General features: G+C 39.2%; 1 protein-coding gene across 5 annotated transcripts in view; it reads left to right on the forward strand.

Annotated features, from left to right (window-relative positions):
• A1CF (APOBEC1 complementation factor) overlaps positions 1–16188 on the forward strand; it is an 86201-nt gene that overhangs the window by 47178 nt on the left and 22835 nt on the right. For all 5 annotated transcript variants that reach the window (XM_053583843.1, XM_053583844.1, XM_053583845.1 and 2 more), the window contains 3 exons: positions 1420–1550; positions 6792–7030; positions 15757–15921. In XM_053583843.1, coding sequence (XP_053439818.1) covers positions 1420–1550; positions 6792–7030; positions 15757–15921 — 535 coding nt within the window. The remainder of the gene's footprint in view (positions 1–1419; positions 1551–6791; positions 7031–15756; positions 15922–16188) is intronic.

The following is a 16188-nucleotide window of genomic DNA, read 5'->3' on the forward strand; positions in this document are numbered from 1 at the left end:
ATATTAATCCTGAACGAAATTTTCTTCTGCAATTGTCTATCTTAGTGCATCAATGAGATTAAGAATATCATTTCTCAATGGCACTATATATATTATATTATAATATGGAATAAATTCCTCCAGTTTTAATTCAAATCAAGAATTATGTAACCAAATTCAAATTAAAGAGAGAATAAAAAATTAAAATTTATTTTCCATAATTTACTGCGTGGTTTTGAACAAGCCCATCACTGAAAAATTTAGTGAATATTTAGCTCTTTCCCTGAATGCCAAAATCAACTGTGTGTATGTATGTGTGTGCATGTATATCTAAGTCAGCCTCAGATGCAGAAACATGATTTAACATATACCATCCTATCTGGCACATGGCCAAGTTATGAGGACTTAATTCTGTAGGAATCGTATGTACTACACATCAAATTGAGCATCAAGAAACACCTGAAACACAGAGATGAAACGTGCTCAAACTCTTTCCTAAGGAGCCCAGAAGAAATAGGTATCCACCACTGAACACCTTGGGGCGAGGAGGGGTTCAGCTGAGAAGTAACCAGCCACCAGAGTAATGGCCTCGCTGACTGACACTTCTCCCAGACATGCCCGTCATGGTATGTCAATTTGGGCAATCCTTCTTAACAGCTGCCAGCAATAGAAAATGTACAATGGTCAATAGCTGAGTTTGTATTGCTGCACAACACGCAGGGTGGTGGCAGGGAGAATTCTGTGGGCAAGCAGAGTCCCTGCCCCCTTGAGGATGGAGTGAGTGCTCTCCACCTGTGGAGGTCCTGGCCCAGTGGCAGTTGTATTAAGACTAGCACTGACCCTCAGCCTTCAGGCTGAGAAAATGGCAAGACTGCCCCGATCAGCCTCTGAAAAACACGTGTGTTCATGTCGACGTCATGACAGGGGGAAAAGACAGCTAAGAAATTGGTTTACCAACATTCCAAATGAGCATTCTTGATTTTTTGATAGAGGAGGACCCAGTCGAGATCAAACTAAAGAGACTGCAGAAGTCCATGTGGAGGGCGTGGACAAATCTATCAAAAAAGCATAGTTATAAAAAAAAAAAAAAAAAGCATAGTTATAATGACAACATGTGTTTTCAGATCCCTAAGGCATCGCATAAATCTCCAGACAATTATGGGATGAAAGGTCTTTCACCATGTCAAAAACATTCCGTTAAGTTGAAATGTCACTTGTACATGTTTTCTTTAACTTGATTTTTCCCATAAGTCAGATAACTGAACTGAACCCAGCATGAAAATATACAAACCATTCCACACGGGACTCAAGTGCCAAATGGTGCTGGTAGGAGGCAGACTTCAGAAAACAGTGTGTGTGTGTGTGTGTGTGCGCGCGCACGCGTGCACGCATGTTCATTTGCAAGTACAAATACGAACTTTCTGTTTCTGTGACTTACAGATCGGTAAAATTTATGAAATGAGAATGATGATGGATTTTAATGGCAACAACAGAGGATATGCATTTGTAACATTCTCAAATAAACTGGAAGCCAAGAATGCGATCAAGCAACTTAATAATTATGAAATTAGGTAAGATCCACCTCTTCCAGATTAAAAATGAATCAGATGATGCACCTTTATTTTTCTTTCAAGTTTATACAAATAGCGTATGCAAAAAAATATAGGCAAACCAGCAATAGAAAATGGTTTGTTCTTTTTCTTGTTAAAAATAAATTTGATGAAATATCTATTTAATAAGAATACTATGAGGGACCAAAGTAAGTTTTGTAAAAATATTCAAAGCAGCAAAATTCATTAATTTATCTACTTTATAAATATGTGCTGGGTACTGTTCCAAGCCCTGGAAACTTATCAATTCCCTGTCCTAGTACTAAACAAGTATATAAGATGACTTAAAATAGTCTGAAAAACTAAAAGCAAAGACGGGATAAAGTTGCATGAGGAGGTGAAGATTCTAACTTAGTGTATTTAAAAAAACACTCTCTGGGAAAATGAAATTTGATCTGAGACTTAAGAGCCAGGCAAGACCATCAGACCTGGGGAAGGTTATTTCAGGAAAATAGAGAACAAAGTTCCCTAAATGAGAAGGAGCTGGGTATGACTGAGGGAGAGGAAGAAAGCCCACGAGAGGAGGCTGGAAAGCGGCATGGTTGGAGAGCCTCGTATTCAGCAATGAAGAATTTGAATTTTATTTTAATAAAAAGAGAAAATCATAGGAGAGTTTATTTTTTCCCAAATGAATATGAGGCTACAAAGGTTTAGGTTACATTGTTTTCAATTCAGAGGTAAAGTTCAAGTTGTAGTTGAGCCCTTCACTCAGGGGGTGTGCTGAACACTCTCACACTGTGCACACTAGGGGTGATCCCACCAGTTGCCCTCCCACCTCCTGCCAATTAGACAGTTTTTATTAAAGTTACATTTTTTAAAACATGACTCTGGCTGTTGGGTGGAGAGTGGACCACAGCAGGGGGAGAATGGAAAGGGGAAAGCCAGTTGGCTGCTGGAATGGTCTAGATCGAGGCAAGAAGTGATAGTGGTTGGACAAGGAAGTTAGTGGTGAGGGTAGTGAAAAAAAGTCGTATCTAGGATATACTGTGAAGGTTGAAAAGACAAGACTGTCTAGATGTTGTAGTCAGAGTTTGAGAGAATTCAGGATTCTGGGAAGAAACCTAGGATTTGGTCCAAGTATCTTTGGAAATGGTAATGCCATTGATACCGGAAAGAATGAAGGAACGGCAGGAAACACGTGAGGAGCTCCTGGGGCGCACTACATTTGAGAGGCACATTGGACATCCCAGGGTAGATGCTAAGGAGGTAACTGCATGATAGTGCAGGCAAGAGAGAGGTCACATTGGAATATAAACTTTGGGGCATCTGGCTAATATAGATAGCACTTAAAACTACCAGGCTAGAGGAAGGTTCATTGACACAGTGCAATCAATAACTGGTTTTTTACAAATTGGAAATAGGAGTGAGGTGCAATGGCTCATATCTATAACCCAGCACTTTGGGAGGCCAATGCAGGAAGATCACTTGAGGCCAGGAATTTGAGACCAGCCTGTCAATATAGTAAGATCCCATCTCTACAAAAAATTTTAAAAGAATTAGCCAGGCATGGTGGGGGGTGTCTATAGCCCCTGCTACTTAAGAAGCTGAGGTGAGAAAAAAATCACTTGAATTCAAGGTTATAGTGAGCTATGATCATAGTTCCACACTCCAACCTAGTGACAGAGCAAGAGTTTACCTCTAAAAAATGATAAGTAAACTGAAAACAGGGCTAACTTTATGACTTTTAAAAGCTTTGTCTGGTGAAAAAACTGTCACAAATCCTTTCTTAAAAGAAGTTCTGAGCTACCCTGAAGAATAATAATGTTGTAATTAAAACACCATAGCTTTGGGGTCAACCAGCCTTCACTTGAGTCCAGCAAGTTAATTTAAAACCACTGAGCCTCAATTTCCTCATCTATAGAATGGGGATAATATCCATTTCATAGGTTTTATTGTAGGGATATTATAAAGATTTTTAAATTCTTACCCCAGTGTTTAGAATGCAGTAATAAGTCCACAAATGATAGAATTATTGTGTATTAGCACAATTTTTGACATTTATTTTCTTTCTGAAATAGGGGTGCATCTTAAAATTGATGCGATTTTAAACTTGATGAATACAGAAAGAACAGAATTCTCACCATTATTTTTCTCCCACCTTCTATAGGCCCCCCAAAGTCACATTTTCCTTATAGTTCTTCAAATCAGTCAACTACTGGGTCATTTTTCTTAAACTCCTTATCTACAGAAGATCAACTAGATTTGATACCTACTAGTAGCCCAGCCATTCTGTCCCAACATTGGATTCTGGGACAGAGTCTTAGAGAAAATATAAAGCATCTTTTCTTCTCATACACACCTTCACGAGCCCAAAAGATCTTTGTGTGGTATATGGAAAAGGGTTTACAGTAAGAATCAGGAGACCTGAGGCCCAGCCCAGGTTCCTTTGGACAAATCTTTTAACGTCTTCAAGTAACACTTACATTCAGGGATGTAGTGAGTATCCACCCTATGAAAAAATAGACACTAAAGTGCTTTGAAAGGGCTGTAAAAAGCCATATTTTAATGTTACAGTTATATGATTTCAGGGGTTAGAAAATTCCCCATTTCTTGGTCTTTCATGGAATGTGGATATCCTAATAGGAAGTTATTCCTGAAAAGCCTTGTAAGTCGAGATGTCCATGGAACTGGCTATGCAGGGTACCAATAGGATTCATTGTATCTGCTCAACACATGGTTATTCACTAAGGCCTCTCAATGCTCTTTGATGATAGATAGGTTGTAAATAATGAACATAACCAATCCACCAGTCACTGATGATTTATAGTATTCTTCATAAATTTCAGTGTCTTTGTCTTTAACATAGAGATAAAAAATATACCTACTTCATGGGGTGTTATGAAAAATAAGATAATGCTTATAAATCTCAGTGCCTGACATACATCAGGTGCCCTGCAAATGTTTGCTGATGGTTATAGTGAGGGTGATGGGGAGGGAGGAGGGAATGGGGAGGGGGAGAAACAAGACAAGGAATTTAGAAAGAACATTAGTGGTCAAGATTCCAGTCAAAGCTCAGATGCCAGAGACCAAGCAAAGGCACAGAGTTACTTTGAAAATTAGGGGTAGGATAAATGAAATATGACATAGCAGAATACAGACCCCAGAGACAACCTCAGCCATTTCCACCCTGTCTTGAGTCAGTCCTGCCAGAGAGGGAACCTTTCTTGTAGAAAAGAGAACATCCTGTGATGTGCTTTTAGCTCCCATTTCTCAGGGGATAAATATGGCCCTTTTCGGGAAAAGACCCACCACTGCCAAATCCTCCTCCTTATCATCAAATATTCACTGCACATCAACTAAATGGCTGGTGTCTAGAGACATGAAAGCTGTGCCCTCAGCTTTTGAGAGCTGGCTCTTTGTCTCCAGTAATTCTGGACAAGGTGCCTGACAAACCACAGTTTCAAAAGAGGACATGGAATGCTAGGCTCCCCCTACTGGTAGATGGTACGTGACCAACCTCCTAACTAACAAAAATAATCTCTAGATAAATAACAGCTTGCAAAAGAGGGTTTTAGTGTATAAGTAAAAACAAACAAAAAACTATAACATCATTTTATGAATGCCTTGTGCCCCTTCCCCCACTAAAGACATTCTTGAGCTAATGCTTACTAGGTGGAGATGGAGCTGTCACAGAGCTGATACATGGTCCTTGGTTTTCCAGTAAAGCCCAGGAGACAACCAGGACAGGGCTCAATCCTGGTCAGAATGCCAGCCACATAACTCAGAGCCATTAGTTCCAAGGAAATCAGACCAATGTCCCACTCACCTGACAGAGAGCGTTTATTAATGAGAAATGAGTGGCTACCTTACCTATGTTCAATAAATTTGTGTTACTGCAAAAGTCATAAGCCTAATCTTCAACACATGGAAAACATCAAAAAGCAGAAAGTAGTAAAAGTTGAAACCATTTCTCCATAACCCCACTGCTGAAAGATGACCACTATGTTGACATTTTATTATCTTTCCAGATTGTCTACACATTTCTAATCAAAATGGCCTTCTCATATACCTATTCTACAGCCTTTTTCTTTTTTTAACCCAGCAGCATACTGCAAACTTTTTTTATAAACCAGTAAACATTCTCCTCCATGACTATTTTTAATGACTTCAGGACATTTTATGGGATGAATGCCCATGTTTTATTTACCAGTGATTTTCAGCCAAGAACAGTACTGTCCACCTTAGGGGACATAAAGAAAAGTGGGGAAGTACTTTTGAATGACCTGATGTATCACCATTGGTATTTGATGATCAAGAACTGAGGATGAGAAACGCTATGATATACACGAGGAAATGTCCAGTCTCAAAGCCAACAACATCTCAGTTGAGATGAATTAAATCAGTTCTTTACTGGGAGATGTTTTGCTCATTTCCAGTTTAGGGACTAACTAGCAGCAATTCATATTTAAATATCTTTAAATATGAATGCTGGTAATTACCTTGATTTCCCAAGGACACTTTCCCAGAAAGGGGTCAAAAGTTATGCACACTTAAGACTTTGATACATTTTGTCAAATGTCCTCCAGAATAGTTTAATTAATCCATGGCAGCCTATGAAAGTATAACTTCAACTTGCTAATAAGCAACTCCACACAGTGGAAAAAACAGGGACTGAGATCCCAGAGGTCAGTTTCACCTCTTAAAGTCCATAAAATCTTAAGCAAGGATTCTTGGAGTCTCCAGTTCATCTGCCCACCACATAGGACTGTTGTGTGGACCAAATAATATGTGAAAACCTGTTCAAGTATAAAGATTTTTTCTACTTTGAATAAAGATCACATCAGTACAGCTTTTCTCTTTGGCCAGAAAAGAAAGGGAACATCAGGGGTTGCAAATTCAAATGCCTGCAGGGCCAGGTACAGGACATGAGTGACAAAGGCCAGGTGGAGGGACCTAAGGACTGGGACACAGCAGGGAACGTGAGCAGGATGACAATGGGTGAATCCACAGGTGTCTACAGAGAGCAGGTGCCTCTCAGCATCACATAATATTTTTCCTTTGAAAAATGTACAACCTATGTTGACACAACTAATGATCTCTTAAAAATAACCACAGTGGTCCCAACATGGTTTCAACACTTGGAAGAACAAACATCCTGCATCTGCAGACCACACCAGACCCAAGACCATACATTTGCAAACTCAGCCTTCAACCTTAATCACACAAAGATTCTCATCTGTCAAATACCTGCTCTTTTTGCAGAAATGGACGCCTCCTGGGGGTTTGTGCCAGTGTGGATAATTGCCGGTTGTTTGTTGGGGGGATCCCAAAAACCAAAAAGAGAGAAGAAATCTTATCGGAGATAAGAAAGGTCACCGAAGGGGTTGTTGATGTCATCGTCTACCCAAGTGCTGCAGATAAAAGCAAAAACAGGGGCTTTGCCTTTGTGGAGTATGAGAGCCATCGGGCAGCCGCCATGGCCCGCAGGAAGCTGCTGCCAGGTTAGCAACCCCATTCTCAGAGATGAGACTTCTCTGCTCCATCCTGCCTGACTCAGCAGACCAAACAAGTGGGGTTTTTATTTGCTTTTTATTTGGGGTTTGGGGGATTCCCTATATCTTTGATGATCTTTTCCATCTCACGGTTGACTCATTTCCCTAAAGTTTTCACAGAGTGAGGTTTGAAAAATGTTCCCTCTGTGCATTGAATCTAATTTACATGGACTGGAGAATTCCAGAATCTTAACTGATAACAATCCTATGATAAATCCTTAAAGTGAAGAGTGGCCTTCAAATTAAATATATGCTAATTATTTTGTGTATAAATTTCATCAGGCTTATTAGAAACAGGACCTATTATCCATTATAGTGCAGAAATAATAAATTTCAAGTGATACATTGTCCCAGTGACAATTAAGCGATATATTATGCCTCCCTGATGTCTAATAATTTCTGTGTAATTTGAGAAAAGAGAAATAAAATCCCTTCTTAGAAAGACACCTTTCTTTGGTAGGTGCTACACCACAGGATAGGTCACATTTGGGCAATAACCTTCAATTCCTGAGTTTAAAAGACTCCACCAATTATAGCTTAAAGAAAGTTTCTAAAAAATATTGTCATGGAAGTAGTTTAAAGTGAAAAAAAAATGTATATGAGATAGCTCCAAAAATTGCTGACTCGATTAGAAAGGTGGAGATTTTTAATGATGAGTTTTTCATCCACAACTTCTTCATTCTTCACCACCCAATGCTCAAGTCATCTAAATTACAGACTCATGGACCATGTATAGTCTCTTGGTAATCTGGACTTAATATTTAACTATATGCTTCAATTCTCTCACCTTCAACACCGATAATTCCACCACTGAAAAGACTCTCATAACTATTCTGTTCTCAGGCCTCTGGTGTAGTCTAAATGCCTCTATTCTAAACTTTAGATAATTTTTTCAAGGTCTCTATTATTCTCCCAGCTCTGCTCTTTATTATCCTCTCTACCCTCTGGCTACCCCATCATGAATATGACCACCAGATAAAAGTCTCCAGAGTATCTTATCATTCTTTCAACAAGTTCTTACAAATGGTAGGGATTCAACCTCTACCATAGTGCCACCTACTCCTTGCCATATATAAGGACTAAATCTCTGAGCCTGTTATTCAAAGCCTCTCATTCACGCCCCCAGTCCTTTACAACCATATTTGCTATCTTCTATTTCCCAAAAAAAAACCCTCCTTTCTATCAGACTCCTCGATGTCCTAATAACCGCCATGTTCATTTCTATCCCTTTATTTCTAATGCTCCATCCTTTTCTAGAATAGACCTGCCCTTCCTTTGCTCAGGACATTCACCCCAGCTCAGCCAGCACCTCCTTGAGAACTCCACGGCCACTATTCGAGCCTTGAATGAGTCACTTTCCTCCCTCAATTAAAGCAGCCATCATTGTCTATAGAAACAGCTATGTAAAGTCATTTTGGGGGTTGGGGAGAATGGCATGAAGGATGTAAAAGAAAGACAGTTTTCAGGGTCTAGACAATCAGTGTTTCTAGAGTCTGAACTCCTGAAAGCTTCTTCATCTCTTCAAAAAAATCAGCATATTGCCTCACCAAAAAGAGCTTCTGTCTCTACATAAGTTGAGCTGACTAGGCCCAGCAAGGCTAAGCAGCTGTGCTTCAGAAATTCTTAAGCCCTTTGTTATGCTTCCACACAAGCTCCTAAATCTTCCTTATGGATTCCCTCTATGTTGGACAGTCAACATAGAGAGGCTGTCTCACTCTCTCCACTCACTCCCTATATTCACCGGGATCCCAGACAAACCCCCTCACTACAGCCCTTTAAGCTAGCCTCGACTGGGTTCCATGCCACTGGATTTTAGTCTGGCTGCCTCATCTGCAGACCAACAAGGGGAGGCCCAGCAGCAAATGAGCCAGCCAGCCAGCCAGCCCACTTCACTCCTAATGAGACCTGAGAACAAAATCCATCCACCCCGTAGATCATTCTACCTGTTACTCAATGACAACAAAGGATTTCAGGAATTATCAGCTCCCTGGAGAGCCTGGTTGTAAAGAACAAAGAGCTCTTTTAAGAAAGTTGATGAGAAAGGACCACAAGCAGCTTTTCTTTCTTCCTTGATCCAGATGTAGAGACAGAAAACTGTGGTCTTAAGTGAAGTGAATGCTCCCAGCCACTCACCTCCTCTCCTGGCAGCGACAGCTTCCTCTTGACAAATCTTATATGTGTAGAGTGTGTACAAGACAAAGTTGTTGCATCCAACTCACAGGCTGTAAAGACATTCTCTGGGCTTGGGATGCTCCAAAGAAAAAAATTTAGCATCATCATCAGACATCATCAGAAATCACTTGGAGAGCCTATTGAACCATAGACTGCTAAACCCCACCACCTGATTCCATGCGTTTGGTGCAGGGCCAGATAATTTTCATTTATAATGAGTTCCTAGGACGCAAAGGCACCTCAGACCACAGGTGAGACCCAGGATCTAAATCTATGGTTGTCCATCAGGGCTGCATGCTAGAATTATCTGGAAGGCTTCTAAATAACGCTGGTACCCTTATCAATTGACTCTGTTTCACTGGGGTATAGAGCTGGGGCACAGGTGTTTTAAGTTTACCAGATGAGTCCATTGTTCAAATTTTGTGATCCAGTGCTAAATCTATCAGCTAATGATACAGGGCATTCTTCTGCATACCATGTAAATAACAACACCTGGGAACCACGAGGTAGTCATTTATTAGGCATGTGGAACATACGCTGCTCTCTTGTAAATGACATGGGACATTCTTAAAAAACATGTGACCTAACCACTGCATTGAAAGAGTGCATGTTCTGAAGAAACTACATGCACCAAGAAAAAAGGCAAAATATTAAAAGGAGAGTGTGTTGGGGACTTTTCGGTTTGGGGGGGACGGGGGTTGTGTGTGAGTGTATTGGTCATCATTTAAAAGTGATAAACTAAATGTCTTTTTATTTTTATTGTTGGGGATTCATTGAGGGTACACAGAACCAGGTTACACTGATTGCTTGTGTTAGAGACCCTCTTCCATTTGCGTCCTGCCCCTAAAAGGTGCACCACATCTCTTGACCCCCACCCCCTTCCTCCTTCCCTTTCTCAGCTCTCCCCATCCCCCACCCCCCACTGTACTAGGACCTGAATTGTTCTCATATCAGAATTGAGTACATAGGATTCTTATTTCTCCATTTTTGTGATGCTTTATTAAGAATAATGTGTTCCACATCCATCCAGGTTAATACAAAGGATGGAAAGTCTCCATCTTTTTTAGTGGCTGAATAGTATTCCATGGTGTACATACATATACCACAGCTTGTTAATCCATTCCTGGGTTGGTGGGCATTTAGGCTGTTTCCACATTTTGGCAATTGTAAATTGAGCTGTAATAAACAGTCTAGTGCAAGTGTCCTTGTGGTAAAGGATTTTTTTCTGGGTAGATGCCCAGCAATGGGATTTCAGGATCAAATGGGAGGTCAAGCTTGAGTTCTTTGAGGTTTCTCCATACTTCCTTCCAAAAAGGTTGTATTAGTTTACAGTCCCACCAGCAGTGTAAATGTGTTCCCTTCTTTCCACATCCATGCCAGCATCTGCAGTTTTGAGACTTGGTGATGAGGACCATTCTCAACAACAAAAATAAACAAATGGCACTTAATGAAACTGAAAAGCTTCTGTACAGCTAAGGCAACAACAACCAAAGCAAATAGACAACCTACACATTGGGAAAGGATTTTTTGCATATTTTGATTCAGACAAAAGCTTGATAACTAGGATCTACAGAGAACTCAAATTAATAAACATTAAAAAAGTCAACAAACCCTTAGATCACTGGGCAAGAGAGATGACTAGAACCTTCTCTAAAGAAGACAGATGGCTAACATATAAAAAATGCTTATCGTCCCTAATTATTAGAGAAATGCAAATCAAAACCACCCTGAGGTATTATCTAACCCCAGTGAGAATGGCCCTAAACTGAGTTTCTTATCGGAATCATCTTTTTTTGTCTTCACAACTTTTATCATCCTAATATCATAGACAAGGTAATGGATACTTAGAAAGGGTATGTTTTCTTAGCCAGAATCATTGTTCCGGTATTAGAACTTGTCTTACTTCAAAAACTATGTTCTCAAATCAGTCTGTAACACTTTCACCATGGGCCTTCTCAGGGATGTCTCAGGGAAATCAGTGTCTCCCACACTTGCCCTTATTTCTGTTCCCTTTAGCCTTACACAGCCAGTCAGGACCACGTGAGGTTTGCAGTGGTTCCAGGCTGAGAAGGCAAAAGTTAGAGAAGTGGTTCTCAACTTTGGTTGCATGTTAAAATTAACTGAGCTACTTTTAAAATGCTAAGGTCCAGACCATCACATCAGAGTTAGGAAGGACAGTCCAGAGGTCAGTAATGGACTGGTAAATCTTTTAACAGCCAGCTCCCAAGGGAAAAACAAAAGCCCTGCTTTGTAGCATTTGCCAATTTCCACAGTATTAACACTCCAGCTGTATTTGATTTCAAGTCACCAATGTGACGTCAAAAAATTCTGATAATTTCTTCACCCATTTTCCGTTGATGAACACTTAGGTTGATTCCATATTGATTCCATATCTTGGCCATTGTGAATAGTGCTGCAATGAACATGGGAATGCAGATATCTCTTTAACATTTTTTTTTTTTGTCTGCTGTAGAATGCTGTGACATTATAGTTCACAGCAACCTCAAAGTCTTGGGCTCAAGTGATCCTCTTGCCTCAGCCCCCCAAGTAGCTGGGACTATAAGTGCCCGCCACTACACCCGGCTATTTTTAGAAACCAGGTCTTGCTCTTGCTCAAGCTGGTCTTGAACTCCTGAGCTCAAGTAATCAACCCACTTTGGCCATTTATATCTATCTATCTATTTATATACATACATACATACCCAGTAGGGCCAGTAAGGTGATTATTACTGTATCATACAGTAATTCTATTTTTAACTTTTTGAGGAACCTCCATGTTGTGTTTCATAATGATAGAACCAATTTACATTTCCACCAACATTGTACAAGGGTTCCCTTTTCCTCAAATCCTTGTTGACATTATCTTTTAGCCATTCTACCAGGTGTGAGGTGATATCTTATTATAGTTTATATTTGTATTTCCCTGATGTTTAGTGATGTTGAGCATTTTTTTCACATACCTATTGGCCATTTGTGTGGATATTAACTCCTTATCAGACATAAGATTTACAAGTATGTTCTCCATTTCTTTATTTCAAGTTAATGTGAGGTACAACCAGGTCCCAATATTTGAATTTGCTAAGTTGATTCCATCTTATAGTTGTGTCCCTCACCCAAAAGGTGTGCCATACACCCCTACATTGTGCCCATTAAGTGGGAACATACCAATCCCCCTCTTCTCCCCTCCCTCTTCCATCATTCCCCCTCCCCACAACTTGAATTGAATTTTACTCCTATGTGAGTGTGAATTAGATTGTCCTCTGGCTTCATATTAGTATTGAGTACACTGGATATTTGCTTTTCCATTCTTGTGATGCTTTAATGAGAAGAATGTGTTTCAATTCCATCCAGGTTAATACAAAAGAGTCAGCCATAAAAAAAAAAAAAAAGTAGTGACTTCACATCTTTTTTTCTCCTATCCTTTAGGTTGTCTCTTCACTATTCCTTGATTTTCTGTGCAGAAGCTTTTTAGTTTCATGCAATATTTTTTCTTCCTTTTGCTCCCTGTGCTTTTGGGGTCATATCTAAAACCTTACTGCCCAGACCAATGTCATGAAATTTTCCCTATGTTCTCTTCCAGCAGTTTTACAGGTTCAGATTTTTTACGTAAGTCTTTAATCCATTTTGAATTGATTTTTGTGTAAAAGGTAATGACACCATTTCATTCTACCTATGGTTATCCAGTTTTCTCTACACCATTTGTTGAAAAGACTGTCCTTTCCCCATTGGATGTTCTTAGACCTTTGTTAAAGGTTAACTGGCCATAAATGCTTGGATATGCTTCTGGACTCTATTCCATTCCATTGGTCTATATGTCTATTTCCATGTTAGTACTATATTGTTTGGGTTACTATAGCTTTGTAATGTATTTTGAAATCAACTAGTGTGGGGCCTCCAGCTTAGACCTTTGTATTGCATTGCTTTGGATAGGGTCTTTTGTGATTCCACACAAAATTTTAGAAGTTTTCTTTTCTATTTCTATGAAAAATGTGATTAGAATTTTGGTAGTGATTACACTGAATCTAGATTGTTCTGCTCTGGGTAGTGTGAACCTTTTGACAATAACAATTCTTCTAATCCATGAACATGAGATATCTATTTTATTTCTTCTTCATTTTATTTCATGAGTGTTGTATAGTTTAAGTGTGAAGATGTTTTGTCATTTTTATTAAATGTATTTCTTATGAGGAGATGCTATTTTAAATGAGGTTCTTTTCTTGATTTCTTTTTCAGATAGTCTGTTGATAGTGTATAGAAACACAATGGATCTTTTATGCTGGTTTTGTGGATTTCAGCTTTTCTAAATTTTCTTATTAGTTACAATAGAATTTTTTCAATCTTAAAAGATAAGGAAATAATTTCACTTGTGATAACATGCATGAACTAAGCGAAATAAACCAGGCATGGAAAGACAAATACTGCATGATCTCACCTATAAGCAGAATCCTAAAAAGTTAATTTCATGGAAACAAAGTGTAGAATGGTAGTTACCAGGGCTTGGGATGGGAGTGGGGGAAGTAGGAGGAGATACTGGTTAAGGGTACAAAGTTTCAGTTAGTATGAACAAGTTCTGGAAATCTATTGTACAACATGGTGACTATAGTTATGTACTATATACTTGAAAATTGCTAAGAGAGTAGATCTTAAATGTTCTTACCACCCAAAAGAATATGAGGTGATAGAGCTGTTAATTATCTTCATTTAATCATTTTACAGTATATACATATATCAAAATATATTATACATCAGAAATTTATTTTTATTAGCAATTATTTCTTAATAAAGTTGGGAAGGAAAAAAATCTAAAAATTTAACAATCTATTCAAGTGGATAGATACTGGCTCCAGCAAACCACTGGGTGGAATCCAGATTCCAGCACTGTTGAAAGTTTATCCAGTATGGGCTATTTACTTGGGAGCCTGGGGGATCTTGGGATAAGGTCAACAGCAAAGTCTGTGTAATACATAGAGAAAGAAGTGGAGGGAAGTAGAAAGAATTGAAGGGAAGGAAGGAAAGGAAAAGACAAAAAGAAAAGGAAGGTACAGGGAAGAGAGAAGAGTGAAGGGAAGAGCCTAATAAAGAAAACCTGCCCTAGGATGCAACGAAGCATCAGCCTATCTGGGACCAGTTAGCCCCTTAGGATGTACTTGTCCTTCACTTGGGTTTTAGCACACCTATGCCACAGACACTTTCATTGTTTTTCAAGGAATAAAAAGATTCATTTTGATTGAAAATAATTGGCCTCCCATGTATAATAATTAAACTAAACCCTTACCATTCCAACAATTCTGGATTTTGTCCTTTCAAGCTTTGTAGCTTGTTTCCGAACAATAAAAAAAGAAACTGACTAGATTTCTCACAAAATTGTAGAATTTGAGTTGACTCTGATTCTCCTCTTGTGACTTCGACAGGATTTGCACTGTTTATGGATACAGGAGCTGTGTATATCAAAAAGCAAAGGGGGAAGGTGGTAAAATGAAACAGGTCTGGGCAAGTGATCCTCTCTCAAGCTCACCTCCTCTTCAATAACAGTGGGAGGCATTTCCCTCCTCACAGGGTTACTGAGAGAAGGAACTGAGATAGTCCCTGGGAAACATGTAGTATACATGGTGGTACAAGACACTCAACAAATCGTAATTGTAGGAATACAAAAATATGTCATCACAGGTAACAATTACCCTTTTATTAAGACATCAATTTCTCATTATATGCTTCTGCTCCTCCCCTGTCTTCTTAATTTGGATAAAAAAAATTTTTTTTTCTTCAGGTTCCCAAGTTAGTCCTGTTGTGACAGAAAATGAGGAGGAACCACAGTTTGTCTGAGCTCAGACCAAATTCAGGGGACAAAAGACAAACTAGGAGTGCTCGCTACCCCCACCCACGCACCACCATTTTTTGGACATCTCCGTGGTGGTGCCTGGCCAATATAGCAACACAGATTCTAACAGCAGCAGACATATTTCCTAGTAACTTTTTAAATGTTCTACAGAGTCAGACTATGTCTGAGCCCTAAATCCATTCTTTTCCTTTCTCTGTTGGTATTTTACCTTGATATTTCATCCTATGAAAGCTAAAGAGCCAAATGTGCCCAACGCTGCCTCATTTCTGTTCTTTCTCAAACTGCATCCTGGTTCCCTTCATATTCAATCATTATAAGCCGCTAGTCAGACAGAACTCCCTTCTAGCCAACTCCTGTATTTATTTGGAATGTCTCTTAAAATCAATAATTACCCATTTTACTGGTCATTTTGCTCATCCAAAACCTCAGGGGCAGTTCCATTTAAAAAGCCATCACTCCTGGGTGTGTGTCACACTTTAAGGGGGCAAGACATGATTGCAAGAGGGACTTTACCTAACAATTGCAATCAGTGTAACCTGGCTTATTGTACCCTCAATGAATCCCCAACAATAAAAAAAAAAAAAAAAAGCCATCACTATAAACTAAGATGATGTTGTACCAATTTCTACATAACTAATCATATTCAGGTGACCATTTTCAACAGGAAGAATTCAGTTATGGGGACATCCGATTGCAGTGGACTGGGCGGAGCCAGAAGTAGAAGTTGACGAAGACACAATGTCGTCAGTGAAAATCCTGTATGTCAGAAACCTTATGCTGGCTACCTCTGAAGAGATGATTGAAAAGGAATTCAACAATGTTAAACCAGGTAGGACATACAGATAAGATCATTTTTTCCAAATGTACTTGAAAAGCACTCATGCTTGAGATGACTTCCCATAACTTTAAACAAGGGTAGCTTTTATTTAGCTTCTTCTCAAAATTGCATGCAGAGTACTCAAACCACATTCCTATTTTTGGATGAGAAAATTGGAACATACGGTCCTACAACATTTATCAATATTGTAATTTTATGCTTATCTGATGAAGGGTTTCTCAACCTCAGCACTATGACATTTGGGAAGAATTTTTTGTT

The sequence above is a fragment of the Nycticebus coucang genome, chromosome 3, assembly GCF_027406575.1.
Source record: "Nycticebus coucang isolate mNycCou1 chromosome 3, mNycCou1.pri, whole genome shotgun sequence".
NCBI lineage: Eukaryota > Metazoa > Chordata > Mammalia > Primates > Lorisidae > Nycticebus > Nycticebus coucang.